Source organism: Aspergillus aculeatinus (assembly GCF_003184765.1).
Source record: "Aspergillus aculeatinus CBS 121060 unplaced genomic scaffold BO66scaffold_46, whole genome shotgun sequence".
Lineage (NCBI taxonomy): Eukaryota > Fungi > Ascomycota > Eurotiomycetes > Eurotiales > Aspergillaceae > Aspergillus > Aspergillus aculeatinus.
Window position 1 is genome coordinate 142,529 of NW_020291515.1, and position 26,357 is coordinate 168,885.

At 53.2% G+C, this 26,357-nt stretch overlaps 12 protein-coding genes across 12 annotated transcripts; 5 read left to right on the forward strand and 7 right to left on the reverse strand.

The window, feature by feature from the left end:
* Positions 1 to 242: 242 nt before the first annotated feature.
* On the forward strand, positions 243 to 2,365 carry BO66DRAFT_164129 (serine/threonine-protein kinase). Its single transcript, XM_025642249.1, has 5 exons — positions 243 to 406; positions 510 to 832; positions 925 to 1,015; positions 1,083 to 1,413; positions 1,497 to 2,365. Exons 2-5 carry the CDS (start codon positions 653 to 655, stop codon positions 2,116 to 2,118), a joined length of 1,224 nt encoding a protein of 407 aa, XP_025500750.1. The 5' UTR covers positions 243 to 406; positions 510 to 652; the 3' UTR covers positions 2,119 to 2,365.
* Positions 2,366 to 2,380: 15 nt separating this feature from the next.
* BO66DRAFT_473830 (AMMECR1 domain-containing protein) lies at positions 2,381 to 4,094 on the reverse strand. The gene is made up of 2 exons (XM_025653088.1): positions 3,184 to 4,094; positions 2,381 to 3,109 (listed from the first exon to the last, which is right to left on the reverse strand). Exons 1-2 carry the CDS (start codon positions 3,723 to 3,725, stop codon positions 2,599 to 2,601), a joined length of 1,053 nt encoding a protein of 350 aa, XP_025500751.1. The 5' UTR covers positions 3,726 to 4,094; the 3' UTR covers positions 2,381 to 2,598.
* Positions 4,095 to 4,327: 233 nt separating this feature from the next.
* BO66DRAFT_394204 (putative regulatory factor Sgt1) lies at positions 4,328 to 6,823 on the reverse strand. The gene is made up of 3 exons (XM_025647945.1): positions 6,480 to 6,823; positions 6,224 to 6,423; positions 4,328 to 6,157 (listed from the first exon to the last, which is right to left on the reverse strand). The coding sequence occupies exons 1-3, from the start codon at positions 6,742 to 6,744 to the stop codon at positions 4,793 to 4,795; spliced, it is 1,830 nt and encodes a 609-aa protein (XP_025500752.1). The 5' UTR covers positions 6,745 to 6,823; the 3' UTR covers positions 4,328 to 4,792.
* Positions 6,824 to 10,729: 3,906 nt separating this feature from the next.
* BO66DRAFT_164212 (uncharacterized protein) lies at positions 10,730 to 11,131 on the reverse strand. Its single transcript, XM_025642251.1, has one exon. The coding sequence runs from the start codon at positions 11,032 to 11,034 to the stop codon at positions 10,786 to 10,788; it is 249 nt and encodes an 82-aa protein (XP_025500753.1). The 5' UTR covers positions 11,035 to 11,131; the 3' UTR covers positions 10,730 to 10,785.
* Positions 11,132 to 11,524: 393 nt separating this feature from the next.
* Positions 11,525 to 12,094, reverse strand: BO66DRAFT_164210 (uncharacterized protein). Its single transcript, XM_025642250.1, has one exon. The coding sequence runs from the start codon at positions 12,004 to 12,006 to the stop codon at positions 11,665 to 11,667; it is 342 nt and encodes a 113-aa protein (XP_025500754.1). The 5' UTR covers positions 12,007 to 12,094; the 3' UTR covers positions 11,525 to 11,664.
* Positions 11,704 to 14,120, reverse strand: BO66DRAFT_394207 (AAA family ATPase VPS4). Its single transcript, XM_025647946.1, has 4 exons — positions 13,427 to 14,120; positions 12,977 to 13,309; positions 12,457 to 12,907; positions 11,704 to 12,405 (listed from the first exon to the last, which is right to left on the reverse strand). Exons 1-4 carry the CDS (start codon positions 13,723 to 13,725, stop codon positions 12,184 to 12,186), a joined length of 1,305 nt encoding a protein of 434 aa, XP_025500755.1. The 5' UTR covers positions 13,726 to 14,120; the 3' UTR covers positions 11,704 to 12,183.
* A 167-nt stretch (positions 14,121 to 14,287) lies between these two features.
* Positions 14,288 to 15,329, forward strand: BO66DRAFT_394208 (tubulin-binding prefolding complex subunit YKE2). The gene is made up of 4 exons (XM_025647947.1): positions 14,288 to 14,406; positions 14,512 to 14,707; positions 14,769 to 14,829; positions 14,889 to 15,329. Exons 1-4 carry the CDS (start codon positions 14,346 to 14,348, stop codon positions 14,940 to 14,942), a joined length of 372 nt encoding a protein of 123 aa, XP_025500756.1. The 5' UTR covers positions 14,288 to 14,345; the 3' UTR covers positions 14,943 to 15,329.
* BO66DRAFT_394210 (2,3-bisphosphoglycerate-independent phosphoglycerate mutase) lies at positions 15,326 to 17,610 on the reverse strand. The gene is made up of 5 exons (XM_025647948.1): positions 17,347 to 17,610; positions 17,186 to 17,228; positions 16,389 to 17,126; positions 15,743 to 16,325; positions 15,326 to 15,689 (listed from the first exon to the last, which is right to left on the reverse strand). Exons 2-5 carry the CDS (start codon positions 17,214 to 17,216, stop codon positions 15,479 to 15,481), a joined length of 1,563 nt encoding a protein of 520 aa, XP_025500757.1. The 5' UTR covers positions 17,217 to 17,228; positions 17,347 to 17,610; the 3' UTR covers positions 15,326 to 15,478.
* A 225-nt stretch (positions 17,611 to 17,835) lies between these two features.
* On the forward strand, positions 17,836 to 18,459 carry BO66DRAFT_413950 (RNA polymerase II mediator complex middle subunit MED9; the record flags this gene model as incomplete). Its single annotated transcript, XM_025649446.1, has 1 exon — positions 17,836 to 18,459. The coding sequence occupies one exon, from the start codon at positions 17,836 to 17,838 to the stop codon at positions 18,457 to 18,459; it is 624 nt and encodes a 207-aa protein (XP_025500758.1).
* A 1,424-nt stretch (positions 18,460 to 19,883) lies between these two features.
* Positions 19,884 to 21,963, forward strand: BO66DRAFT_355876 (glycine hydroxymethyltransferase SHM2). The gene is made up of 4 exons (XM_025644863.1): positions 19,884 to 20,026; positions 20,087 to 20,137; positions 20,208 to 20,572; positions 20,652 to 21,963. Exons 1-4 carry the CDS (start codon positions 19,991 to 19,993, stop codon positions 21,613 to 21,615), a joined length of 1,416 nt encoding a protein of 471 aa, XP_025500759.1. The 5' UTR covers positions 19,884 to 19,990; the 3' UTR covers positions 21,616 to 21,963.
* A 6-nt stretch (positions 21,964 to 21,969) lies between these two features.
* BO66DRAFT_394213 (putative prenylcysteine lyase) lies at positions 21,970 to 24,100 on the reverse strand. Its single transcript, XM_025647949.1, has 2 exons — positions 23,725 to 24,100; positions 21,970 to 23,667 (listed from the first exon to the last, which is right to left on the reverse strand). Exons 1-2 carry the CDS (start codon positions 23,882 to 23,884, stop codon positions 22,115 to 22,117), a joined length of 1,713 nt encoding a protein of 570 aa, XP_025500760.1. The 5' UTR covers positions 23,885 to 24,100; the 3' UTR covers positions 21,970 to 22,114.
* Positions 24,101 to 24,262: 162 nt separating this feature from the next.
* BO66DRAFT_473839 (small subunit rRNA maturation protein TSR4) lies at positions 24,263 to 26,037 on the forward strand. The gene is made up of 2 exons (XM_025653089.1): positions 24,263 to 24,521; positions 24,602 to 26,037. The coding sequence occupies exons 1-2, from the start codon at positions 24,396 to 24,398 to the stop codon at positions 25,853 to 25,855; spliced, it is 1,380 nt and encodes a 459-aa protein (XP_025500761.1). The 5' UTR covers positions 24,263 to 24,395; the 3' UTR covers positions 25,856 to 26,037.
* Positions 26,038 to 26,357: the final 320 nt, after the last annotated feature.

Genomic DNA, 26,357 nt, shown 5'->3' on the forward strand with positions numbered 1-26,357 from the left:
GTACTGTACAGGCAGTAAGTTAGGGAGGAATGGCTTATCTCAGTTGCACGTGCGCCACCTAAACAACTAAGGTAAGGTAATCCGCAATCGCATGCTCGATCAAGCTCTCGACGCTTTCGACAGCCGTCTCTTCTCTTCTTTAACATTTAGACTACCTATCAAGATACACAGGTACACAGATTCACATCCACCCCTTTTCCAGTCAATTCACCGAATCGCACTCGAGTACGTGCCTGACCCGTCAGTGGCCAAGTTTCCACCGCGGACCCCGCAGTCGGATGCACTCCCCACCACCCAAGCCGATCGCGATAGGACGAAACAGTCCCTCCCTCTTACTCTCCCCCTTTTCCCAAACGGATAACAACATCTCCCTGCTCGGACGAGAGCTCGGAAGTCTGTTCCCTCTGTACGCCGATCTCCCCATTTCCAGCCGTTTCTTCAGGGTCGCTATTGTTGTTGTTCGCTGTTCTCCGTTCACTTTAAGCTGACTGCGGGGCCGCGTTTCACAGGCACTTTACTTATCAGCTCTCACTTTCTCCTCCTCGCTGTCTCCGCTGAGCTCGTGGCAGCACCGGCTGTTGTCGTTTCTCGCTTCTATTATCCTCTTGCCACGACCCTATATATTCTCGGATTTCTGCACTGCTCTTGATCCATGGCATCACCAGCGCAAACAGGCCAGCGCCCCAAGGTCCAGCCTTGTCGGTACAAGACCGGCAAGACGCTAGGCGCCGGTTCTTATTCTGTGGTTAAAGAATGCGTGCACATCGATACGGGCCGTTACTATGCGGCGAAGGTGATCAATAAACGCTTGATGGCCGGGCGCGAGCACATGGTAATTATTTCTGAACTACTACCGGCCAAATGGGATGCACAGATATGATCGCACAGAGGCTAATGGTATGGGCGATCTATGCACCTTGACAGGTCCGGAATGAGATCGCCGTGCTGAAGAGAGTATCGATGGGTCACCAAAACATACTGACCCTGGTCGACTATTTTGAAACCATGAACAATCGTATGCCATCCCATATAACTTGGGTTCGATAGGCGCAGGGGCTCTATGACGCTAACATATTCTTCAGTTTACCTGGTCACTGACCTTGCGCTCGGTGGAGAGCTCTTCGACCGTATCTGCCGAAAAGGGAGCTACTACGAATCCGACGCAGCGGATCTCATCCGTGCGATCTTGTCTGCGGTTGCGTATCTACACGATCATGGCATCGTGCATCGCGATCTCAAGCCAGAAAACCTCCTGTTCCGGACTCCCGAGGACAACGCGGATCTGTTGATCGCAGACTTCGGCCTGTCTCGGATCATGGACGAGGAGCAGTTCCACGTGCTCACCACGACATGTGGTACGCCTGGGTACATGGCACCCGAGATCTTCAAGAAAAGCGGCCATGGAAAACCAGTGTACGTCTTAATCTGGGAATATTCCCATCCAGAGCACCTTGCACTTTTCGAATCAAAAGTATCTGACACGTCCCCTTTCGCAGAGATATCTGGGCCATTGGTGTCATCACCTACTTCTTACTCTGCGGCTATACCCCCTTCGACCGCGACTCCAACCTGGAAGAGATGCAGGCCATCCTTGCAGCCGACTATTCCTTCACGCCTCTTGAATACTGGCGCGGCGTCTCGCCCGAGGCGCGCGATTTCATCAAACGCTGCCTAACCATCGACCCCGCCGCGCGAATGACGGCCCACGCCGCCCTGCAACATGCCTGGGTCAACCCGCCCTACGACACCGACGTCGACAAGTTCGGCTCGGGCGAGGATCTCCTGCCGACGGTGAAGAAGAACTTCAACGCACGACGCACGCTCCACAAGGCCATCGACACGGTGCGGGCCATCAACAAGCTCCGCGAGGGAGGAGGGCTCATGATGGACGGCGTGATGAGCGTCGACCCCAAGCCCGAACGCGTCGTTGGGAACGACGTCTACGAGGAACACCAGTATCCTCTCCAGCACCAGGGAGACCGTGCCGATCACGACGGGGACATGGAAATCGACGGACGGGGCAATGCCCGCGGGCAGACGGAGGAGCAGATTCGGGCCCAAGAACGTAAGGTCAAGGAGACGGTGGCGGGATTGTGGAGCAAATCTGCGAAGAGATGATATATGCATTAAGCACATGTTTCGTGTCTGTCGGATGCTAAAGATAGCCTAGATACCATCTTTTCGTTGCTTCCTCGCTTGTTCCCTTGCTTCTTGGCTGATATATATTGATGTCTGTGTGGTCGATCCTACAAAGATAATCCTACCAATATACGCACGATGATTTGAGCACGACGGGTGCTGCATACTGGTTCCAAAATCCAGATCGGAGCCTATCGATTACGAATTATTCTCCCCGGCGGCAGCTGGTTCGTTGAGCTTTAAAAAAAAATGAAGTTTATGTCTTAATCCTATCCACAAAAAAAAAGACGAAACATGAACACGCCCCCCGCCTTACCCAAAAATGAAACGCACCATCCCCTTCACTCACAATGAAACCACATCATTAGATCATCATTATCATCATCATTAGAGATTCAACCCCAAATATCCCAGACAAAAGGAAGTCTATTCATGAAGGGGCCCCGGGGTGGATCAAAATCACCCAACCAACAACTTCTCACTCCCATCCCCCAACCCCAGAACCCACCGCCGCCACTCCTGCCACTCGGCATATGTACAACTCGCCTTCAGCCCCTGATACTTGACCGCCCGGAAATCCGAGACCTGATCCCATGGCGGCTTGACCGAAGACGTCCCGCCACTACTGGTGTTACTACTATGATGATTACTCGAGCCAGCCCGAAGAAACCGCCTCGCGGCACTGCTATTGTTGCTGCTGCTGCTGTTGCTGTCGTCCCACCCGGCTTTCTGCATCAGGCTCTTGACGGTCTCCTCCTTGGTCCAGCCTTGTTCGACGGCGACGTCGGGGAGGTAGGTGGCGCCGTAGCGACGGCCGCGGTGGATGAAGGAGATGCGGAGGCCGTGGAGGCCGAGGATCCAGTCGAGGGCGTTGGTGCAGGGTTCGAAGGTGCCTAGGAGGGTTAGGGAGCAGGAGAGGGAGGGGAGGAGGGTGGAAGGGATGGGGGCGAAGCGGGTGTCTTCGAATGCACTATCAACGGGGTTTTTGTCTGTCAGTATTTCCAGTTTCCCTGTGGCGAGATTTCTTTTGTGGGGTTCCCTTACGAGGTAAGAGCGTAGTCTCTCAGGCCCTCGGACAGCTCCTGGGCCTCGAAGGTTCCGATACACCCGCGGAGAGACTTGTGGCCGTGGCGCGAGAGGGTGTTCCAGGTTACGAAGAGCGGGTACTCTTGGGGCTCGGGCGGCTCCTCGCGACGGGAGCGTCCGCTGGCGGTGTCGGAGAGAGTGGAGGACCCCGGGGTGGTCAGCGTGGTCGACGTGGTCAGCGTGGAGTGCGAGGAGTTGAGCGATGAGGGCCGAGTCGTCGTGGTGCTGGAGCTGGACTGCAACCGGTGCACGCTGGGCAGCTTGATCTTCCGGTGACCGCCACCACCACGCCCACCACCTGCGGGTTCGTCGTCGTCGTCGTCATCTACGCTGAGCGGATAGTCCGTCTCCTCTTCGGTGGCCTGCAGCGCGGAGAGTTTCTTGAACTGTTCATGGCGGGCCCAGAGTTCCTCGACGGAGGCCAGGTCGATGGGTTCCTTGCGTTGATAGGAGGCTGCGAGGCTCTCGAAGCAATAGTAGCAGTGGGCCGGCGTGGCCATCTTTTCCCTTCGACTTTTCTTGTATCTGGGCTCTCGTTGGGGTTTCGTTAAGAATGGCTAGGTTCGTTTACTCCTGTTTGATCTCGCCGCTGGATCCACCTGGCTGTGGCTCTTTCGGTTTCTTGGGAATTTGAAGATCGTGACGAGTACGGCTGTCACTTCCGTCCGGCCTGATGGGATACACGGCTGCTTGATGTTGAACTGAGTTAATGGGTCTATGGGTCAGGATGTTCAACGACTATCGAGGCGGCCGTGGTTGAAAATCGGTCAACGATAGAAAAAGCCAGAGAGCCCGTAGAGCACAGCTCACAACCTCAGGTCCGCCCGGGAATTGAGTCCGTTGAAGGCCAAAGAGGGGTCGGAGAGAGGGGAAGAAAGAGGGGGGGAAACGGGGCTGACGACACCCAAGCCGATAAGACATTATTATCCCACGTGATGCTGTTGAGAAGCGGATTCGGGGCGGGTTTATCCGTAACTCTGTTTGTCCCTCGCTGTCGGGCGATTCACTCAAGAGCTGAACATGGATGAGATGATCTATAAATGAATAAGCATCTTGAAGTGCATTATACCGGTATGAGACTTGAAGCTCCTCAATTTGAGTATGTTATGATTTGACGATGTCGATCAATTAGGCATCACGACATTTACAGATATATATATGAGAAGCTTCATCCTCGTCAGCGTGCTGATATATTTGCACATCATGACCAACCTCGTGTCTATATACTTTTGGAGGCAAATTGTTCTATGATCCTTTAGTTCATGGTCAGACGAGCATAAACATCAACGAGGAATTAAGCCATTCCCTCGTTTGTTGTGCTTTGACTTCCATGTATCGACACATGGAGGAATCACCTCCGATGGCCAGTTACCACGAAACTCACTAGTATTCGCGTAGGCCTGCTCGGCTTGCAGCTATCCCTGGACGCAGGACTGCCGTTCTGCGGTTACCCGCCCTTGTGCAAAGTGGGAGCCTTGGTGCAGATGTCTACTTATAGACGTGAAGACGAATTTCGCTCACTAGTGTTCACCAATGAGAAACACTCGAAGCTGGTGGCTTCGAGTAATCAGTGATGGCGGTCATCCTTCGGCATTTTGAGACCCATCATGGAGAGCATGTTTCCTGCCGGCCCGGCAACACCAGCCTGACCATGGAGACTCTCAAGCAGATTCTTTGCAAGGTTGATATCAGAATCGCCCTCATCTAGATCTGGCATCTCATCCTCTTCTTCCTCGCCCGATTTGCCCTCCCCAAGTTTCCGCTGATCTTGAGCTGCCTTAGACCGGCGGTTTAGGTCAAGAACTCCGGTACCTCGAAGTTCCGCTTCCATCTGTCTTGATAATTCCTTGATCTGCTCGGTGTCGTCTTCGGAATCATTGTCGAGCTCTTGCACTCTGTTGAGCGGTGGGTGCCCAAATACGCCCCTCTGACCGTGGCCTGACCCAGACGGCATTCCCATCATTTCCGCCATCATTCTTGAAAATTCCTCCTCATTGAATGAGGCTTCTTTGTCTTCGCCCTCATCGCTCAGCTCATCTTCATCATCTTCATCGTCTTCGTGCGAGCTGAAGTCATCGATAAATTCCGCCCCTTCAAAGCCAGCTGAGTCGTCATTGAGGAATTTTTCAAACTGTGCCACGATGCGCTGCAAGTTCTCTTGTGCATTGGAGTCACCAAAAGCACCCCGTGCACGCGATTTGTCGTCGTTGCCCTTTCCCTTGCCTTTCAGTTCCTGGTCTAAATCCTCAAAGCTGATATCTAGCCACTTCTCGTCATCTTCCTGTCGATCCCAGGTTTTTATCTCTTCATCTGTCGGTAATTGTTCATCTCCAGTATCCAGATCTTCCAAAATAAGGTTCATTTCTCTCACTGTGGCTTTATCCTGATTCTGAGGGTCATTGAGCAGCATTTCGAACCCGCACGCCAGCTTCATGCCTATTTCTGCCCGTCCGTAGGCTGTTTGATCTTCCTTCGCCGGCAACTTCTCAGCCCAGGACTTGGGAATGGGGAAGTCTTGACTTTTAAGCTGTGCGTAACCGACCCGGGTGAAGCGCACGCTGACCGTAACGAAGTCCTCCGGCTTGAAGATGAAGCTGCTGATGTCCTTCGAACGCAAGGGCCGTAATGCGATCGGGTCTCTGAGATAAAAGGCCTCCACGGCCGCGGATATGTAGGCTGGTTTCTGATGTAGCAGGAAAGCGACCTTGCGGGGAATGGTGACCAATGCGGAGTGGAGGTTCTCGTTGATTTGTTGAGGGTAATTGCGGAGACGATAAAATGCTTCCTCTTGTATCATGGTCGAGCGCATGAGTCGCGCGGGTTCCTCCATTATGATCTTCCTCGCATCTGCAAACGACAATTTCTCTGTGACTCTGTCCTTCTTATCGTTTTTCGGCTTGATGATAACGAGTTCACCTTTGTTGATCCATACCTGGGAATGATACAGGTATTAGTAAAGCCAGATGGGTATAATAAACTCGACAGGACAGTGACAAACCCTGTTCTCAGCGACCTCCGGCTCCAGCCACGCAGGCAATGCGGCAGCGGCCTCCACGAGGAGGAATTGTCCGTCACCATCTACAACTCTGGCCCATATATCCTTGTGCTTCTTGGTCAATTCGCGCAACAGATACACAATAACCCATTCATCTTCGATGGAGTCTCCAAAATTGGTGCGCCCATGCAAAGATGTTACCCCTGCAATGGAATCAGTACCAGGGCGCATCGGGCCTGGATGAAGGGGCATCGCATACCGTTATCCTTGGTGATCTCCAGCCGAAAACTTTCGCGCTGCCAGATATAATCCTTCAACAGATCCTTTATCAGTTCCGCAGCAGTCTTTTGCACCTCGACCAGTCGCGCTCGCGTTTCTGCAACCTCGTCGAGCGTAGCGGGGGCGGGGCTAGAAGGGATGTGATATAGCGCATAATCAACGGCATCGTCCGGAATCTCTGGCTTGGGAATGGGGCGAAAGGTGGACTTGAACCACTCAAGATCCTCCTGCGACATTGGCGCCATGTTGAGAGCCGGTTCCCAGCCGACTTGCCGCGGCTTTCTTTGTGGACTATTGGGTTGTTGTGAGTGATGGGGAAATGAGCTGAAAATGAGCAGTGAGAGAAATAAATTACGGGCAGGACATGACTTCATACCTGGGCGGAACAAAAAAGCAGCGGCAAATTCCCCGGCCCGGAGACTCGAGAGCGTTGACACTAAGCCCGATTGGGCTAGATGTCAACAATACAGTATCCGTCCAGTCTTCACCGCCCAAAACACGTCCATTGCAAGCTCCCGTCCCGTATTATCGCATAGTCGCAATCTTCAGTTGCTCCCCACTACTTTTTCCCCTTCCCTACCACGAGAACCCTTGTCGCGTGTTTTTGGCGTCCTGAATGATAGCTCGGCCGTTGGGGATGGTCGTTCTTTAATGGCACTCACTTCAATCTTACCTTAGCCGACTAGTTTGTGCAGCAATCGCGTGTTTCCTCGCCGCCTAACCGAACGACAATGCCGTGGCCCTACATCGATACGCCGCGCACCGAAGTGGATGGAAACGCGACCTACCTCACCAACGGCTACCGCAGCGTGGGCCGACCCAATCTAACGGCACTCGACTCGGTCGAAAATTCATTCCATACGCCATCCAAGGACAACGATGTGCTCAAAGGGTTCGGAGTCGCTGAGAACGCGAGACGCTCGCCCGCGGGCTTCAAGCTCAGCACGCCGCGAGCGGGGTCCGGCCCAAAGGCGAGCAGAAGCGCGTTGAACAGTAGACACGGACTCCCAAACACGGCCATTCCGAAGGGGGAGTTTACCCCCCTGATGAGAAGCGCGACGAAGAACAATTTCCTGAAAAACGTGTCGACGACGCGAAGGCATGGGTCCAAGACGCCAGGCTATACGCGAACAAGCTCGTTGAGCGCGGTCAACACCCCTGGGTTGCCGTCGATGGAGATGACGGATATTGACGAGGAGGACGCGACGGATGAGCAGCGGACCCCAATGCCTCAGGACAGTAGCATGCAGAGTACACCGCTCCCGGCTTTGTCCAGGGAAGGAGGCATGGACGGGCAGCAGAATATGATGTCCTTGCGGGAACAGGAAAAGGTAACCTTGCTGCATCTTGAGAAGACTTTCGCTCTCTCTCTTGACGGAGCTTTTTCTGACTATCTTAGATGATCGATCAACTCGAGAAAGACAATTTTGGATTGAAACTGAAAATTCACTTTCTACAAGAACAACTGCAGAAGGCGGGCCCCTCGCACAATCAAGCAGCGTTAAAGGAAAACACCGAACTCAAGGTTTCGAAATTGACGATGCAACGCGATATTGCACGATACAAGAAGAGCCTCCAACAAGCCGAGCGGGAACTAGAATCCTACCGCATTGAATTCCAAGAGCTGAAGGAGAAGTCACGGATGCGGCAATCGGACGACACAATACAGCGCGAGATGGATTTGATGAGAGAGGAGGTGGAAGCGAGGGACAACCAAATCAGAGAGCTCCAAGAGGAGCTACGAGACGAAAAGGACAACCAATCACGGGAAATGGAGAAACTTCGAGATGAAATCGAGGATCTGGAAGCATCGCTAAGACAGAAGGATCGGACGATCGACGAACGTGACGAGGAGATAGAAGAATTGAAGGATAGGGATGGCAAGGAGCGCGATGCCCTCTCCGAGCTGGAAGCAGAACTTCAACGTGCGAAAGAGCAAATAGAAGAGCTGCAGGATTCGCTAAGCCAAGCTAAGCTAGAAGCGAGGGAAGCGAGAGACGCCGGACTAGAGGCCGTCAAGGAGAAGGAACAAGCCCAACAAGACCTCCAGGAATTGCATGATGAAATGGCAAACAAGTCTATCAGCACGAGTGGACTAACCCGTCAGCTCGAAGAGAAGGCGAACAAGCTTGAGGAAGAATTGCGGAGCCTACAGCAGGAGAACAGCACTCTCAAGAGAGAACTCGACAACAAGTCCCGGAACGAGAATCGTCTCGAAGAGCAGTATCGGGAAGGCCAGCGGAGCTTTGATGACAAGGAGCGCAAATTCCACAATGAAATCGCGCAGGCAAGACGGGAACGTGACCTTTCTCGGCAAGAACGTGATAAGTTGGCAGCTCAATTGCAGGATGCACTGGACGAAATCCAGCGCAAGGCTGATGAGAAAGAACTGCTACAAACACGACACAGCGCTTTGACGGATGAATCAGGTAGTCTACAACATGACTTGGCCAACGCACAAAACAAGATTCGAGAGCTACAGCAAGCGGTCGAGGACGAAAGACATCGTGCACTGGACCAAGCCAACATTATTCGTACTCAGTACAAGGACGAAGTCGAGAGGCAGCAAGAAGAAATCGAAGCCCTGCATCATGAGATTGAGGACAAAGAAGGACAATTTGCGCTTGAACAGGACAGATGGGAGAGCGCAAGGCGCACCCTGCAGCTCCAGAAGGACAGGGCTGAGGATCAGGCGGCTGGCTTTAAGCGCACGATTGAGAAGCTCGAACAAGTGGAGCATACTCTGTCTGGAAAAGAGATGAAGTTGCAAGAAGTCATTGACAGCGAAAAGACGCGACATTTTAACTCGGAGGCTGTCCTGAGTCGACAGGTCAAGGAATTGAACGACGACCTGACATCGAAGCGAGAGATAATTGACGAACAGAGGAACGAGCTCTTATCCACCAGAGAGGAATTGAGACTTGTACGACGCGCAGAGACGACTCTCAAAGAGAAAATCCAAGCATTGGAGGATGAGATTGTGGTCCTGCAAGCAAACCTGGAAGAAGAACAGGAATTCGCTAAGGGTCGTACACAGAAAGGATCCTTGGAGCAGGACAGTCAGGTGCAAAAGCTGTTAACAGAAAAGCAAAGACTTCGGGATCAGCTTGCGAATGCCCACGTGGAATTGCACGACTTACGGACTTCTTTCGCCGAGATTGAAGCTGAACGCGATGAGCTTCAAAGCCAACTTGACCAGGTTCAAAACCAGATTGACGACACGACACGTTTCGACAAAGAGAAGGTTGACCTGCGCAAGTCGACTTTGCGTCTCGAAGCCGAGCTCAAGCGCCTCAAGGAAGACAAGTCATCCCTTCTTGAGGCGAAGGAAACACTGGAGAAACAGCTTAGCACTGAAATTGAGCGTGCTACGCTGGAAGAGAACCGTCTTTCGGCAGAAATCGACCAGCTCCAGGATAAGCTACACACAACTTCCGGGGGCAGGGAACGTGAACTCGCTCTCGCCAAAAGTAAGATACAACGCCTCGAGAGACGTATCCAAGAACTCGAAACACTCCTTCATGAGCATCCGCATACTGAGCCTGAGCTCGAGCATTCAACTGCACACGCGGACCTTTCGATGCTCCGTCATGGCTTAGACGAAGCACGGAAACGTGAGAAGGTGCTTCTCCAGCGGGAAGCTGAGCAGAAATCGTCCGTGCGGGCCTACAAGGCACGAATTTCCGAGCTCGAGAGGGAACTGCATGAATCCTTGATGAATAAGTTCGAAACCCGATCACCATCATCGTCACCCTCAAACAAGCTCCATGATGAACTCCGCAGCATGCGGAAGCAACTGTCCGAAGCACACCGAGCACTCAAGGAAGTGAAGCAGAAGAACCGCGACCTGGAGCGAGCTGCCATGAGAGAAGAAGACCAACGTGACCTCCATGAACTACTCAAATCATCCACCCTCGAGGCCGAAGTGCTCGCCCTCAAGGTATCGGAGCGTGATGCCCGTCTCAACGAGCTCAAGTCCCAAATGCGCCGAATCCGCGATGAGCGGTCGTTCTGCGCGCGTAGAGCCGAAATGTCTCTCAAGGAACTCGAGGCTCTGCAAGATCGTTACGACCAGCTTGTGGAGAAGCTGGGAACCAGGACCGACAGCAAGACCCGACATGACAAGGAAATCCTGGGTCTCGGCAAGGAGATCATCTGGCTCCGTGCTCGTTTAAAGCGAGAGGAGAAATTCCGTCGCGATCTGGCTTGGAGTAAGGGATTGATGGAGCTGGGCGAGCGCGTCCGGGTTGCATGGTACGTATACATCCTCCCTTTCATCTCACGAATCAGACCACGCCACAAGATAACTGACTCTCTATCGTTTCACACCAATGCAGCAACGAAGCCGACCTGCGCATGATCTCCGACATGGGCGTCAAACCCAGGGACCGCACCCCCCTCCGGACTCCCCAAGCGAAACTCAAGACCGCCATCTCCATGGTCAAAGCCATCGTCCGCATGCGACGAATGAGCCAGGACTGGAAGAAAACCAAAAAGATCGGCGAAGGGTTGAAAAGGGCCAAGAACGAAGTCATGAAGCGAAGAGAGTCTTCGAACAAATACTGACGAAAAGGTATTCAAGATCAAGCCCCGTCGTCGTGGACGGAGCCAGCCTATCAGCTCTGCCACCTTTTGGCAACAACCTTTTGCATAGATGCTTTATTCTGTTTTAGTTTCTCTCCATTCCCTCACTCGCACTTGCGCTGTTTTGTATGTGACTTGGTTCAAACTCAACATCCAGTCAAGAGCGGTCTGTCATATATTTTCACTTTTGCTTTTCCGCCCCCTCCGCCCGGAAATTTCGGCACCTTTGATGATAAGAAGATTCCCCGACGTGTTTGTGTGCTTTCTGCTTTTGAGATCATGAGCCTGTTGTGTGGTCTCATGTGGCGTTTTCGTTACTTTCGTGCTTTTCTGGCCTCTTTTCTTGTTCTGTTCTTTGCCATAGGATGGATGGATGGATGGATGACTTTGTTTGAATAGCCTGATTGATTTCGACTGAGTACAGTACATGGAACTACACCCCTTACATTCTTAGACTGTACCGAGCTGTTGGTGCGTCTTAGAACATGAACCCCCCAGCCGAATGAATGCATATACATCTGCATTGAGTTTTTATAACCTGGATATGAGTTTCGCTCAATCGGTTGTTTGAATGCCAAGGCTCAAAAACCGGATTCATCAACACAAAATGTTAATAGTAATGCTTTCTTGAGATTGTACCAATAACAAAGGTGACATCTGTGAGGTATGCTTCGAGGGCAACCCAGGTGAGTGGTAAATAGAAGTAGTGTTTTAACTCGAAGTAACAGCATCAAGTAACGCCTCGCCTTGCCACATACTCGAATCAGAAGAAAATCAACAGAGAAAAAAAAAGCTCCTAACACCGAGATCATGGTGAGAAGGGTTTGCAGAGAAACAACAGCGCAAGAGGCAGGAAAACGGCAGAACAAGAGGCAAAAAAGTGTATGTATAGAAGCAAATGGAAACACATAAGCATAGGTCATTCCTTTCGTTCATCCAATTCGGTTAGTAGTGAAAATCAGAGAATCAAATCGGCGTTTCAGTGCAAAAACCAACGAAAAAAAAGATTAGGTCCCTTTAAGTTTGACTCTATATCAGGATCGAGGGGTTTAAGGAAGGAGAGGGGTAGGGTGGTTCTGAATGGACGAGAATACAAAGGCTCAGGCACCCTCACTGCCGAATTCTTGCGTCCATTCGGAGTTTCTTTGCAGATCCTCCTGGCTGACGGTTGGTCTGGAGTTGCGGACAGCCTTGATGAAGTCTTTGAGGATTAGTGGTGGCTCCAAGAGCTTCTCTGCGTCCACGCTTGTCCACGTCATTTCGATGGCGCCCTGATCGCCAGGTGAGCAAGGCGTGAGCTTCTCCGTACCGTCGACGATGACCTAATCGTGGTTAGTCGGCTAGGAACTAGGAAGAAAGGGGGGGGTGTTTACCTTCTTGTAGTGCGTCGCGGTCTGAATCTTCCGAATGGGCTGCATTAACGCATCCTGTACCGCAATGCTGATATCACTGCCCGAGTAGCCCTCGCTCATCTCAGCCAAGGTCCGATAATCGGCTTGCGTCATCTCACACGGCGTGGAGCCGACGGCCAACATAAACATCTTCATGCGGGCGTTGATATCTGGGAGACTGATGTGGACTCTCCGTTGGAAGCGGCGACGAATGGCAGCATCCAACTGCCACGGGATATTGGTCGCACCGAGGATGAGGACGCCCCTGGAGTCCTTTCCGACACCGTCCATCTGCACGAGCAATTCGGTCTTGATACGACGGGACGCCTCAGACTCTCCTTCTCCACGGGGGCCGCAGAGGGCATCGACCTCGTCAATGAAGATGATGGCGGGCTTATTTTCTCGGGCCATGTTGAACAGCTGCTTCACGAGCCTGTAAAAGGGAAACCATTAGCGCCTCAAAATCCTGTTTCGTCTCACAAATACGAGCAAGCATCCATACCTTTCACTCTCACCCATCCACTTGGACACCAAGTCACTGCTACTCACACTGAAGAAGGTACTGTTCGCCTCCGTCGCGACGGCTTTGGCAAGATACGATTTACCCGTACCGGGCGGCCCATACAGCAAGATACCCTTCCACGGTTGTCTCTTCCCCGTGAAAAGATGCGGGAACTTGATCGGCAAGATGACCGCCTCCTTCAAGGCCTCCTTCGCGCTCTCCAGACCTGCAACATCCTCCCACTTGACGTTCGGCTTATCCGACAAAATCGCCCCCGCCAAAGCGGACCGTAACTTCTTCGCATCGGCATCCTCACCATCATCATCTTCTTTCCTGTTACAAAGTAAAACAGTCAATTGTCAGTATCCAGCCGATCCAGAATGATTCCCGAGGAAGAATCAAAAGCATGGAACGAGAGCCTCTTCTTCTTTTTGTGGCAAGAAAACATACCCTCCCTTCCCACTCCCTTGCGCGACCTTCCCATTCGCGCCGACAGCACTCGGCTTCTTCCGCCCTTCCTGCGAGGCGAGGTGGTTCTTGAGCTTCTCGGCGCGATCCATGTATTCGCCGGTCTTTGCGCGGATCATCTCCTTGGAGCGGGGGTTCTTCTCCCATTTCAGGGCCAGCATGAACAGCTCCAGGGCGGAGTAGTAGAGCTGGTAGGCCTTCTCGTATTCGCCCTCATTGTCGTTCTCGATGGCCTTTTTGACGGTGTCAATTGCCCGGCCGAGGAAGTCGGTGTTGCTCATGGCTGTGTTTGAATGAACAAAGAGGTGAGAAGAAGAAAGCAAGCGCGCGGGCTGACAAGGTAGTTTGTTTTTTTGTTTTTTTTTTCTCCCGGCTACGTAATGAGGCTTTGAGAGGGTGGTGGAGGGAGGATGCCAGGGACACACGGACAGGGAACGGAGGAGGGCGAAAGGCGGGGAGAATGACAGTACCTAGACCGAGACCGAGGAGTGGCTGGGTTGATTGGTTGCTTGGTACTAGGTGATTAGGTATGAGATCAGTGTAGCAACAAAGTCTTGCGAATGGATCACAAGGTTGAAATCGCGCAAGATCCCAAGTAATTTATTATGCTCAAGGTCTTCCTGGGGAGAACGAATTGTAGAAGAAACTGAATGAGATTGAGAGAGAGAGAGGTAGGTTGGAGTTGAGATGGCAACAAGTTGAACCCGTCCTCGTTCCCCCCCACTGGGTTGTTTACCGTCTCTGGTTTTCTGCCGCTCCGCCTGGCCGTTTTTGCCCCTCCGAGCCGCCGCCGCCGCCGCTGCTGCCCGCCCGCACCTTGTCACAGCCTATTCTGTTGGTTAACTTTCCCCCCTCCTTCTCAATAGTCCTATAGAACCCTATATAACAACATATCACAAAAATGGCGGACGCTCAGAAGAAAATGCAGGCACTCTCGGATGAGTTCCAGCAATTGCAGACTGGTGCGTACTCTTTTTGAGTCTCCGCCCGTGGGCTGTCCATCCAGCGCAGCGCAATCGCGTCATATGTGCAGGGAAGCTCATCTGCTAACGAGAAATCACTGCCAGAGCTCGACGGTCTTGTCGATGCGCGCCAAAAGCTCGAATCCCAGCAACAGGAGAACTTGGGTGTACAGAAGGAATTCGACTCGCTTGATGACGAGTCCAACATCTATAAGCTGATCGGTCCCGTGCTGTTGAAGCAGGACAAGACTGAGGCGGTGATGGCTGTCAATGGACGGTTGGAGTTCATTGAGAAGGAAATGTATGCCACCCACCATATTCCGCACAAGTACTAAGAAAGAGGTCTAATGGTTGAGCTACAGTAAACGGATCGAGGGACAAATCCAGGAGAACCAGGACAAGGCGGACAAGAAGCGCACCGAGGTAAGCTTGACTTGATTGGGGTCGGAAGATGGGACAACTGATTCTGATGGATTCTACAGATCGTCCAGTTCCAGACTCAGGTTCAGCAACAAGCCGCCGCTGCTTCTGCTTGAGTGGTGAAGGATGGTATACTGGGTTAGCCCTAGAAGAACGATGAACGGCCCCCCACACCTTCGAGGCATGGCAGGGACGGGTGCATCAAGACGACGGACCTGAACGCACTCGCATTGTCGGCGATAATGCGCGGGTCGATATCTCAGCAACACAGTTGCATTCAACTCGGACGACGATGTAGAGAGACGATTGGTGAGATTTCCAGTGTGGGACCTTAGCCAGCCTACTTTACTGGTTGATGGAAAAAGTGTGTGGTTTTAGATACCCTTGCAATGGTTCAGTTTTGTGGTTTCTTGCCTCTTCCTCAATCGATCACCGGTGATAATGTCCCTAAAAGGGACAGAAAGAACCATCATATTGCTTAAAGTAATATTATCGGATTCCAGGGAGCTACCAAGTCAATATCCTAGTTGTTCCATGTGTGCAACTAATCACGCTCTACAATTCACCTGATGCCCTTCGGGCGCTCCATTAAGATTCATCGCTTCATAAATCGCCGTATCTAGAAACCTGAAATATACTCTATACACTAAATCTATGCCTTAACCAAAAGACTGCGTCCGGACATCTCCTCAGGCTGCTCAACGCCCAAGGCAGCCAGGATAGTGGGGGCGACGTCACCGAGGACACCATCCTCCTTCTTGAGGCTCCAGCCCTCGGGAGCGTTGGCCATGATAAAAGGAACCTTGTTGGTGGTGTGGGAGGTCTTAGGGGTGCCCTTCTCGTTCAGCATCTCCTCGGCGTTTCTGGAGGGAATTGTTAGCGGGTCGTATCAATCAGAATTACGATAACAACTCACCCATGGTCAGCAGTGATGAACAGAATGTAGTTGTTCTTCTTGCAGGCCTCGTAAATGACACCAATAGCCTTGTCGGTGGCAGAAACACCCTCGATGGCAGCTTCATAGACACCGGTGTGGCCGACCATGTCGGGGGGAGCGAAGTTGTTCATGACGAACTCGAAGTTGCCCTCACCAAGACGCTCGGCCATCTTCTCACCAACCTCCTTGGCGCTCATCTTGGGGTCCAGGTCGTAGGTGGCAACCTTGGGCGAGGGAATCATGTCGCGCACCTCACCGTCGAACTGCTTCTCGATACCACCGTTGAAGAAGAAAGTGACGTGGGCATACTTCTCAGTCTCGGCAACGTGGCACTGCTTGAGGTCCTTCTTGCTGAGCCACTCAGCCAGCACATTACCCATGTGCTGAGGGGGGAAAGCAACGGGGAAGGTGTAATCGGTCTTGTACTGGGTCATGGTGGTGATGTGGATGTCCTTGGGGTAGGGGAAGTCGGCCTTGGGGGAGCGGTCGTAGTCACCCAACAGCTGGGTGATCTCACGAACACGGTCAGAGCGGTAGTTGAAGAAGAACAAGGTGTCGTTGTCTGTCGAACATTATCCGTCAGTACGCCTATTCATCCACGCCCCGAAAGGAAGTGAAAACATACCCTGGACACGTCTGTCCTTGCCGCCGACAATGATAGGCTTGAGGAACTCGTCGGTCTCCTTCTTCTCATAGCGCTCGTTGATCGTCTTGACGGGATCCTCGCTGTCTTCACCCTCTCCGGTGACGATACCCTTCATGGCGATCTCGACACGGTCCCAGCGCTTGTCGCGGTCCATGGCCCAGTAGCGGCCAACGACGGTAGCGATCTCACCGACGCCAATTTCCTTAGTCTGGTCAAGCAATTGCTGCATGTACTTGGCGGCACTCTTGGGATCGGTATCACGTCCATCACCGAAGAAGTGGATGAAGACTTGGGGGATCTCCATCTCCTTGGCAACCTTCAGCAGACCGACCAGGTGAGTGATGTTGGAGTGGACACCACCGTCGGAGACCAGACCCAACAGGTGCAGACGGCCGTTGCCCTCCTTAGCCCGCTTGAAGGAGGCGACGACGTTGTCGATCTTGTTGAGCTCACCCTTCTTCAGGGTCTGGTCGATGCGGACGCTGTCCTGCCAGACGACACGACCAGCACCGATGTTCAAGTGGCCAACCTCACTGTTGCCCATAAGACCTTCGGGCAATCCGACGGCGAGGGACGAGGCATCGAGTTCGGTGTAACCCTGGGCGGTCTTGGAATCGGCCTCGGCGAAGCCGGACATGAAGGGGGTCTCGGCGGCGAGGATGGCATCACCGTCCTTGCGGGAGTCGGGGCCGGCGACACCCCAGCCATCGATGACGACTGAGCAGAAGTGTTAGTCGAATGGATTTAGTATAGAGTGGTCAAGGGGAATGACTTACTCAAAGCGACCTTCTGATCAACCTTAACCATGGTGAAGTTGTGCTGAATGGAAATTGGCTGGTCAGCGAATTCAACGGCGGGGCAAAGGAAGGGTGGGTATAGTAGCGACGTATAGTTCCAAGCATCGTGATTGGGGAATGGGAAAAAGACATATACTTACTTGAATTTGGAGGAATAATTGGGAAGGGATAATAGAAAGAGGAATTGAAGCAAGGAGGGGAAAGAGAATCAAGAAAAAGAAAGAACGAAAGAGGAAGAAGAGTACTAGGTCGGTGGAGAGACCGGAGTGAAAAGGCTGGCCCGGTGAAAACAACTGGGTTGGGATGATGGATTGAGGGGGAGGGGCTTTTTCTTCCCGGTGACGCTTTGGGGTTGTTTTCTTCCCGACGTCACTTCCTCTGCTAACCGCTAAGTTAACTGCTCACTGCTCTGCTCAGCTTTGTCCTGCCGGTCTCGTCCGCCCGCAACAACAAAACTTACCTCCACGTTCCGGCTCTTCCCTAAACAATTACCCAGCAACCCGAAATAAGGGGCCCCATATTTCGTCTCTTGCTCAGTTCCCACTCCTGCTGCTGTCAGTCTTTCATACTGCAACGCAAGAATACACTAAGCCGACATTCGCCGTCCCGGTGTCCTCCCTCTTCCGATAATGGCGTTCAGATCCCCCACGGCCTTCACACCCGCAGCGAAACCACCACCCTCCGCGCCCGAAACCCCCATCGTGAAGGACACCCCCATTACACCTCAAGCGGTCCCATTCCCGCCCCCGCAGACTTTTGATATCATTCCGCCATTGCACGGTCTTCTGCTTCGCCTGCTTGCATCCCCCGGGACAGCTGGTAATGGTGTCAGGGCCGCCGAAGTCAACAGTGGAGGCTCGGGCCCGGTCGGACAACCCACAAGTGCTCCTGGCCAGTCTCACTCACAGCCTGGGAATGAAAGCCACGGCCACCCTGGAGTGCTGGTGACTGTTCCATCCACAGGACCTGGACCGGTTTCCGCCTCGGCCGAACTTGCAGCCTTGGGATCGAATGCACCCCCACCGCTCGACATCAAAGATCTCCCGACCGAAGTCAGTTCGATCAAGATCCGAATCCAGAAAGCGCAGACAGTGGTGGAGAATTTGCCAGATGTCGACCGCTCTGTTGCAGAGCAGGAGGCGGAGATCCAGGAGCTCGAGGACCGTATCGCAAAGCTCAAATTCGTCGTCTCTGATTTTGGCCGGAGAGCCAGTCCTCGGAGTGCGGGAAAGTCAAGAATCACTGAACCTTGAGGGCTCTGAGGGATAGAAAATATGGTCTGCCATGATTTCGGTCATCACCATGGGCGCAGGACGCTTCTTCTCGCAGGCGACTAGTATCAAGCATGCATACTTGGGCACGCTGGATCATCCAAGTGAATCATGTCGATTGTTGGGTTGGGTATTCCACAGATGCTGGTTTTAGTGGCCCAGTACACTGCAATGTAGCCTGATCATCGAACCCCTGGCTGTTGACACGGTCAATTGACTCAGAGTGTTGTTAATTGAAGGTCGCTGCGCTATGAAGAGGCCCGCGTACTCTACCTGAAGCCACAGCAATACAAGGCAATAAGTTGCCACTGCAGCTGTTCGAGAACTGCAGATACTTGAATAGTACTTACCACCATGGCCGTTCTGACCTTCACCACCTACGTTTGCCATGCTAGCAGCATGCTAGTGGCTGAGCAATGATTCACAGAAGCTGCTCTCAAAAAAGCTGCTCTTAAAAAAGCTGCTCTCAAGCAATCCTGCAGGTGGGAAGTGCTGTTCATTATGCTTGACAACCCCGCCTCTGGCCTCCACGGTCCTCATTCTGCATTAGGATGAAACCTGCAGATACATCAGGTGGAATTGATCTGCAAGGAAGGACTTTCGGAGTCATCATTGACCTGATGGCAGGCGAAGGGGTGGATTGAAGTTTCTTTTTGGGGCTTTGCGGGGAACGGACGTCTGCGTAAACCCAGAAAAACAGTTGATGAAGCATCTAAATTTTGGTGAATATTATCTCTACTTGTAAGGCTTGCTTGCGTGGCCTGGAATCCAGCTCCGGCTTTCGTATAGTCGGAAATAATGCACTACATATACGTAAACTGGTCCGATTAGTATCCATCGGGGATTGAATTGCTGGTGCTGCTTGCTTGCTCGGCGAGCAAGCTCCAGTGGATACTTTGCGACGGTGAGTCAGACCGTGGTTTTACTAGCAACCAATTTTTCTGGCGGTTTGGCGGTTGGGCGGTTTGGTTTGAATCTAGACAATTTATTTATTCGGAATGTCGTATTAAAGCACCAATCAAAGGAAAACGATGTGCAAGCTACATGATTGACTTTTGACAAAGAAAGGATTGAGGCAGGCGATGAATAATAGCGGCGACTAACAGCATAGAACAAACACTCCGTAACCCACGGAGGAGTCGGCGGGTTTTCTCAAGCACGGCTCCGATGTCGTTCCCGGACTTGCGACCGCCTCCGGATTTTTCTTAGTGGGAATTATTTTTTCTTTTGCCTCCCGTCCAGTTCGGACTGCGGGGCTCAAAGGAGGAAAGGAGGAAAGGAAACGTAGATTGGTCTGTGACCTCCGTCCTGAGGCAACTTTTTTCCCTTCCCGACCCAGTCCGCCGCATCTTCTTTCCCCCACCCCGCCAGATCTTCCTACTTCTTCTTCTACCTCTCCCCCCCCCCTCTCCTTCAATCTTCCTTTCTCTTTCTCTCTTTCCCTCCTCATCCCATCTTTTTTCTTTCCTCTATTCTCCTTCCTATCCCCTCCTCCATCTTCACATTACACACAATGGCCACCTACGCCCTCCCCCAGTCCCACCGGGACGTAAGTACTTCCCATGTCTCTGGAAAAGAACCAAAGCAGTTGACTGACTCATCGGTGCAGCAAATGGAGAAGTCTCTCGTCGAGTCCGATCCTGAGATCGCTCAGATCATGGTATGTCTAGCCTTCCAATTCCTCTTCAGTAACCAAGGATTAAGAACAATCCTAACATGAAAGTCTATAGGAGAAAGAAATCCAGCGTCAGCGTGAATCCATTGTCCTGATCGCCTCGGAGAACTTCACCTCCCACGCCGTCTTCAATGCCCTTGGCTCTCCCATGTCCAACAAGTACTCTGAGGGTTATCCCGGTGCCCGTTACTATGGTGGTAACCAGCACATCGATGCCATCGAGCTTACTTGCCAGGCTCGTGCCCTCAAGGCCTTCAACCTCGACTCCGAGAAGTGGGGTGTCAACGTGCAGTGCCTCAGTGGAAGCCCTGCCAACCTCCAGGTCTACCAGGCTCTCATGCGCCCCCACGACCGCCTCATGGGTCTCGACCTCCCCCACGGTGGTCACTTGAGTCACGGTTACCAGACTCCTGCCCGCAAGTACGTCTCCAAAGCTGTTTTAAGCTCCTTCAAGCTTTTTCTTGTCGATCTGAGTCAGCTGCTAACGTCTATCCTGCAGGATCTCCGCTGTCTCCACCTACTTCGAGACTTTCCCCTACCGTGTCAACCTTGAGACTGGTATCATTGACTACGATACCCTTGAGGCCAACGCCGAGCTCTACCGCCCCAAGGTCCTGGTCGCTGGTACCTCCGCTTACTGCCGTCTCATTGACTACGAGCGTATGCGCAAGATCGCCGACAAGGTTGGCGCCTACCTCGTTGTCGACATGGCTCACATCTCCGGTCTGATCGCCGCCGGTGTTATCCCCTCCCCCTTCGAGTACGCCGATGTCGTCACTACCACCACCCACAAGTCCCTCCGTGGTCCCCGTGGTGCCATGATCTTCTTCCGCAAGGGTGTCCGCAGCCACGACGCCAAGACCGGCAAGGACATCATGTACGACCTTGAGGGTCCCATCAACTTCTCCGTCTTCCCTGGTCACCAGGGTGGTCCCCACAACCACACCATCACTGCCCTTGCCGTTGCCCTCAAGCAGGCTGCTTCCCCTGAGTTCAAGCTCTACCAGGAGCAGGTCATCAAGAACGCCAAGGCCCTTGAGAATGAGTTCAAGGCTCTGGGCCACAAGCTCGTCTCTGACGGTACCGACAGCCACATGGTTCTCGTCGATCTCCGCCCCAAGAGCCTCGACGGTGCCCGTGTTGAGGCTGTCCTTGAGCAGATCAACATTGCCTGCAACAAGAACTCCATCCCCGGTGACAAGTCCGCTCTCACCCCCTGCGGTATCCGCATTGGTGCCCCCGCTATGACCACCCGTGGCATGTCCGAGGATGACTTCAAGCGCATTGCTCGCTACATTGACCAGTCCATCAACATCTGCAAGCAGGTCCAGAGCGAGCTGCCCCAGGGTGCCAACAAGCTCAAGGACTTCAAGGCCAAGGTTGCTTCCGAGACCGTCCCCGAGATCCTCGAGCTCCGCAAGGAGATTGCCCAGTGGGCCAGCACCTTCCCCCTCCCCGTCTAAGTGTGATCACTGCTCCGGGGTAGCCTTCAACAATATGATACCACATCTTCTTTTTATGATTTTGTTTGGGTTTTCGAGTTCAACATCTAGCCGGTGTGTCGTTTTATACAAGGGGTTTTATACAGGACTGCTTTTTCAACCTTACGCGGGTCATGGGACATGGATATGCATGAGCATGTGTGAATGATTTGAGAGAAAAAAATAAGCACCAGGATGCTTTCTTCAACACTTTCTTCAACAGGACCGGAAAAGTTCGTGGTTGGAAATCAAAGGCTTTAACCGCCTTGACTGAGTTTAGTATCATTATCAGATAACTCAGAGTTAATATTTCATGAAGTTCAACTTCTCACATGTGTTTTCATATCGTAGCAGTGGCAGTAGCGCTCTATCGGGTAGTTTATACGTAGTTCCAGTAATTTAGTGCCTTGGGGGTCCTTCTCATGCCATCCGCCAATCTGTGCTCTTTCTTTTGACCTATTCTCCAAGTCATGTCTACACCTCACAGCTCAACCTTCCCATCTTCAAATTGGCTGAACCCCATTGATCCCACAGCCGCCTCGGCCTTCTCCCTCTGTTCCTCCCACTCCTTCACCACCAAAGCCGCCACATTCTTCCCCATCAACGCACTCGTCTCCATCGTCGAGATGAAATTCTCAATGCCTCCGGTATACCATACGTGGGGCGCCAGCGCGATTTCCTCGAAGGTCACTCGCGGATAGACGAACGGATAAGGCCGCCAGACCTTTTCATGGAACCAACTGATGTCCTTGCTTGGGAGATCTTCGATGGACGAGGCGGTGGCAGTTTCTGGGGAATTCGCGAGCCCGAGAATCGAGCAGAGGAAGGTGGCAGTAGGGCGTTCGGGGGAGAAGATCTTATAGACGTAGTGCTCTTGCGGCCGCTGTGGTTGGTCGTCTTCGGATTCCGAAGGAGGAGGAACCACGGTGCGGAGGGTACTAATGCTCCAGAAGTCGGCGGGGCCGACGCCCTTTTCGGCTTTGCCTACGGTAGGATCGAGGTCGTGGGGGAGGGTGGTGAGGATGGTTTCGGGCGTGTTGGGGCCGGGGAGGTTGAAGTGGGCCGGCGAGAGGCGGTGCGGGGAGGAGAAGAGAGTTACGTGTAGTTTTACGAAGGGGACATCGTCGGGAGTGCTCTGGAGGGGTGGGGTGGTGGTGATGTCGGTGAACTGGAAAGGGGCGGCGATGACGATTTCATCGAATTCTTCTCCTTCGGTCTGAGCTGAAGAAGAGGTGCTGCTGGCCTTGAATGTGAGGCTAGTGGGACGGTGTTGCGGGCCTTGGGCGTCCCAGTTGATGGATGTGACGGTGTGATTCACACGCACGTCGGCCCCGGCGGCCTTGAGCATGCCGTCGAAGATCTGCCAGTTGCCGCCTTCAATGGCCATGGCGCCGTCGGTGGCGAGGCAGACCATCGTCTCGAGGCCGTGGATGAGGCCTAGGTTCTGTCCGTAGTTGACGCGCGTGCTGGCTTGGACGATCTCGCGGGAGAAGAGATCGGAGATGCGGTTGAGTCGCAGGAACTCCAACCCGGGCACGGCGACGGTGTTCAGGAGCCCAACGGCCTCGGTGGCTTGGGTGAGGGACCGGAACGGGAACATGGGCCCGTCGTAGAGTTGCAGGAACTTGTTGACGGTCGACTTCATCAGTCGGTAGGCGTTGACTGGTGCCAATCCATATCGCCAAAGCAATTTGGCAAGGTTCCACCAGCCAGAGGTGTCTTTGAACACGAACACCATCTGGTCCCCGTCCCAGATGCCAATGGTGTCGTCGGTCTCGCGGGGTCGCTCATAGCTGGCGCTCCGGGCGTTTAGGCCCAGGTCTCTGGTTGCATTCACCAGATTGTAGTTGACGCTGACAAAGATCGAGGCCCCCAGTTCAATCGGGTAGGCTGGGTGGTCGAAGACATTGACCGTGGTGGAGCGGCCTCCAACATACGAAGAGCGCTCGAACACAGTGATGTTAACGGGGACATGTTGGGCATCAGCGTACTTGCGGAGAGAATATGCAGCTGATGATCCTGCAGCTCCAGCTCCTGTCTAGGATGTCAGTCATCAAAGCTTGGATTGCAATGGAGTATGGTAGTAGTTACCGATGACCGCGACTTTCTTGGGAGCTATCTCTCCGAACGAGCTCAAGGGTTGCTGTTTAGCGGCATTGCTGCCAGGAATGACGCATAGAATGAACAGATAGTGTATAAGCTGAGTATATAGGAGGTAAACAAATGATGGACGCTTAGGATAGGAATTCATGATAGCAAGTTTCTTAAATGGATTAGAGTAGAGATGGGCTCCGTGCTTGCACAAGGGGACCAAATCCCTCGATGATGATATTGTGACGCTTCGAGGGCAGACAGAGGTATGCACTTTTCTACTCAGTAACAGACACATACAAACTCAAGGCAGGATATTATACGCGAACAGAAGTGATGAGAGACATCTGAGCAAGTGACGGAAAGACGGATTGAGAGAACAGAAGAGGTAGGCTGTAGTTACACTGAGGTCCGTCGGTGATGCATCGAGCCATATCACAGGCGCTAATCCCGACTAGGCTAAGGTTCCTGGGGCCGGGCCTCTATCGCTTATCGCTTTTCTACCGGCTTTTTTTTCCCAGCTGCCCAAAAATCATCGCATCGCTCAATTGCCTCGTACACGACACTCGATCCATTGCATTGTGCTCGAAGCCAATTGCACGTACTCGTTACGACCGCGCATATCACTCCAATCACATATTGTTGGATTTGACCGGCTTGACCCACCGATCATGGACCCCTATGACAGCGACTCATCTTTCGACGATGAGGGGGACTTCACCGAGACCGGCGTGCTCTTGGGTTACGCAGCAGACGAGATTCTAGAAGACTCAATCAGTCACCTTGGCGGAACTCCGGTACATCTCCTATGCCACCGTTTCACATAAATTCATCTCATCTACAAGAAGAAGTTCACTGACGAGTCTCATTGCCCCAGACCTGGCTTGACGACGCTACCCCGCCTCCTGGCGAATTCGCTAAATGCAAAGTCTGCAACTCGCCCATGTCCCTCCTCCTCGAACTGCACGGTGATCTCCCCGACGACTTCCCCGACGACGAGCGACGTCTGTACATCTTCGCCTGTCCCAGAAAACCCTGCAACCGCAAACCCGGCAGTATCAGAGCTCTGCGCGCTACCCGCAAGCTGAAAAGCGAACTGCCCCGATCCGCGCAAGAACAGAAAGAAGTGGAGGAGATCCCAACCGAAGCCCCCAAGGAAGAGGAGAAGACGAAGAACGAGGCTCCCAAACCGGATCTCGGCGCAAGTCTATTCGGATCCTCCTCCCTGATAGGCAGTGTCTCCGCCAACGCCAACCCTTTCTCCTCCGGCGGAGCTGGTGCAAGTAGCAACCCATTCTCCAGCGGCAGCAACAACACCAACAGCAACCCGTTCGCCGCACCCGCCCCATCTCCAGGTCTAGTCGCCAAACCCTCCACCCCAGCATCGACGACCGCCAACACTCTCTCCGACTCCTTCGCCGACAAAGTCCGCGTCTCCTCCCCACCTCCACCGCCCGCCGCATCATTCAAGACCATCACACCCCCCGAGGAGACCTCCGGCCCCGTCACCCCGTGGCCCGCCGAATCCGACTTCCCCGCCCCGTACCCGCGGTTCTACCTCGATGCCGAGTACGAGACCCTCTCGCGGCCCTCGACGCCCACGATCCCAGACAACGTAACGATCGACAACAGCGAGGAGGCCGGCAGCAGCGGGGGCGCCGACCTCAAGGACGCCTTCGAGTCCGAACTGGACAAGGCCTTCATGCGCTTCTCCACCCGGCTGGGTCACAACCCGGAGCAGATCCTCCGGTACCAGTTCCGCGGCAACCCCTTGCTCTACTCGCACACGGACGCCATCGGCAAGCGCCTGCACGAGGTCCTCGCGCACAAGCCCGCCAACGCGCACATCGCCACCACCACCACGACGGGGGGCCAGGGCCCGTCCGTCTCCAGCCGCATCCCGCGCTGCGAGTACTGCGGCAGCGAGCGCGTGTTCGAGTTCCAGCTCGTCCCGCACGCCATCAGTGTGCTCGAGGACGGCCGGGAGGGCGTCGGTCTCGGGGACGCCGGGATGGAATGGGGCACGATCATGCTGGCCGTGTGTGGCCGGGATTGTGGACCGAAGGAGGTCGGGGTCGTGGGCTATCGTGAGGAGTGGGCCGGTGTGCAGTGGGAGGAGGCGGCGAAATAGATGGATTGATTGACCGATTGATTCCGCTCTACTCTTTTTTGCATCCCCTTCCTCAATGGGGGAAAAAGACAATAAGGGTGGGAGGCCCAGAATCCGAACCTACCTACTAACGCTTTACCCATGATTAATTTGATGTTGATGATGACCATTTATACATACATACTCTACCATGTTCATAGACGCCATTGAGCTTTTTAGGTTTCATGGGAAATTCAAAAGTTTATCCAATCATACATGCATCCACATTCCAATGGTTATTGAGGCAGCGCGGCAGACAATGCTACTGAATTACACTTATTTGAATTTTGAAGTGGTTCCTTTTTTTTTTCCTCGCCCTCTTGTTCCTTCTGCCTTACAGTAGAAAAAAAAGGATATCTTGGGAGTAAGAACTGAGAGCATGGAAAGGCACCGTTGCAGCAGGCGACACATTCATCTGGATGTAGATGACGAAGATGGTAATCAACAAACGCAAAGCAGCGAACCAAAACTCGAAACGCCGATT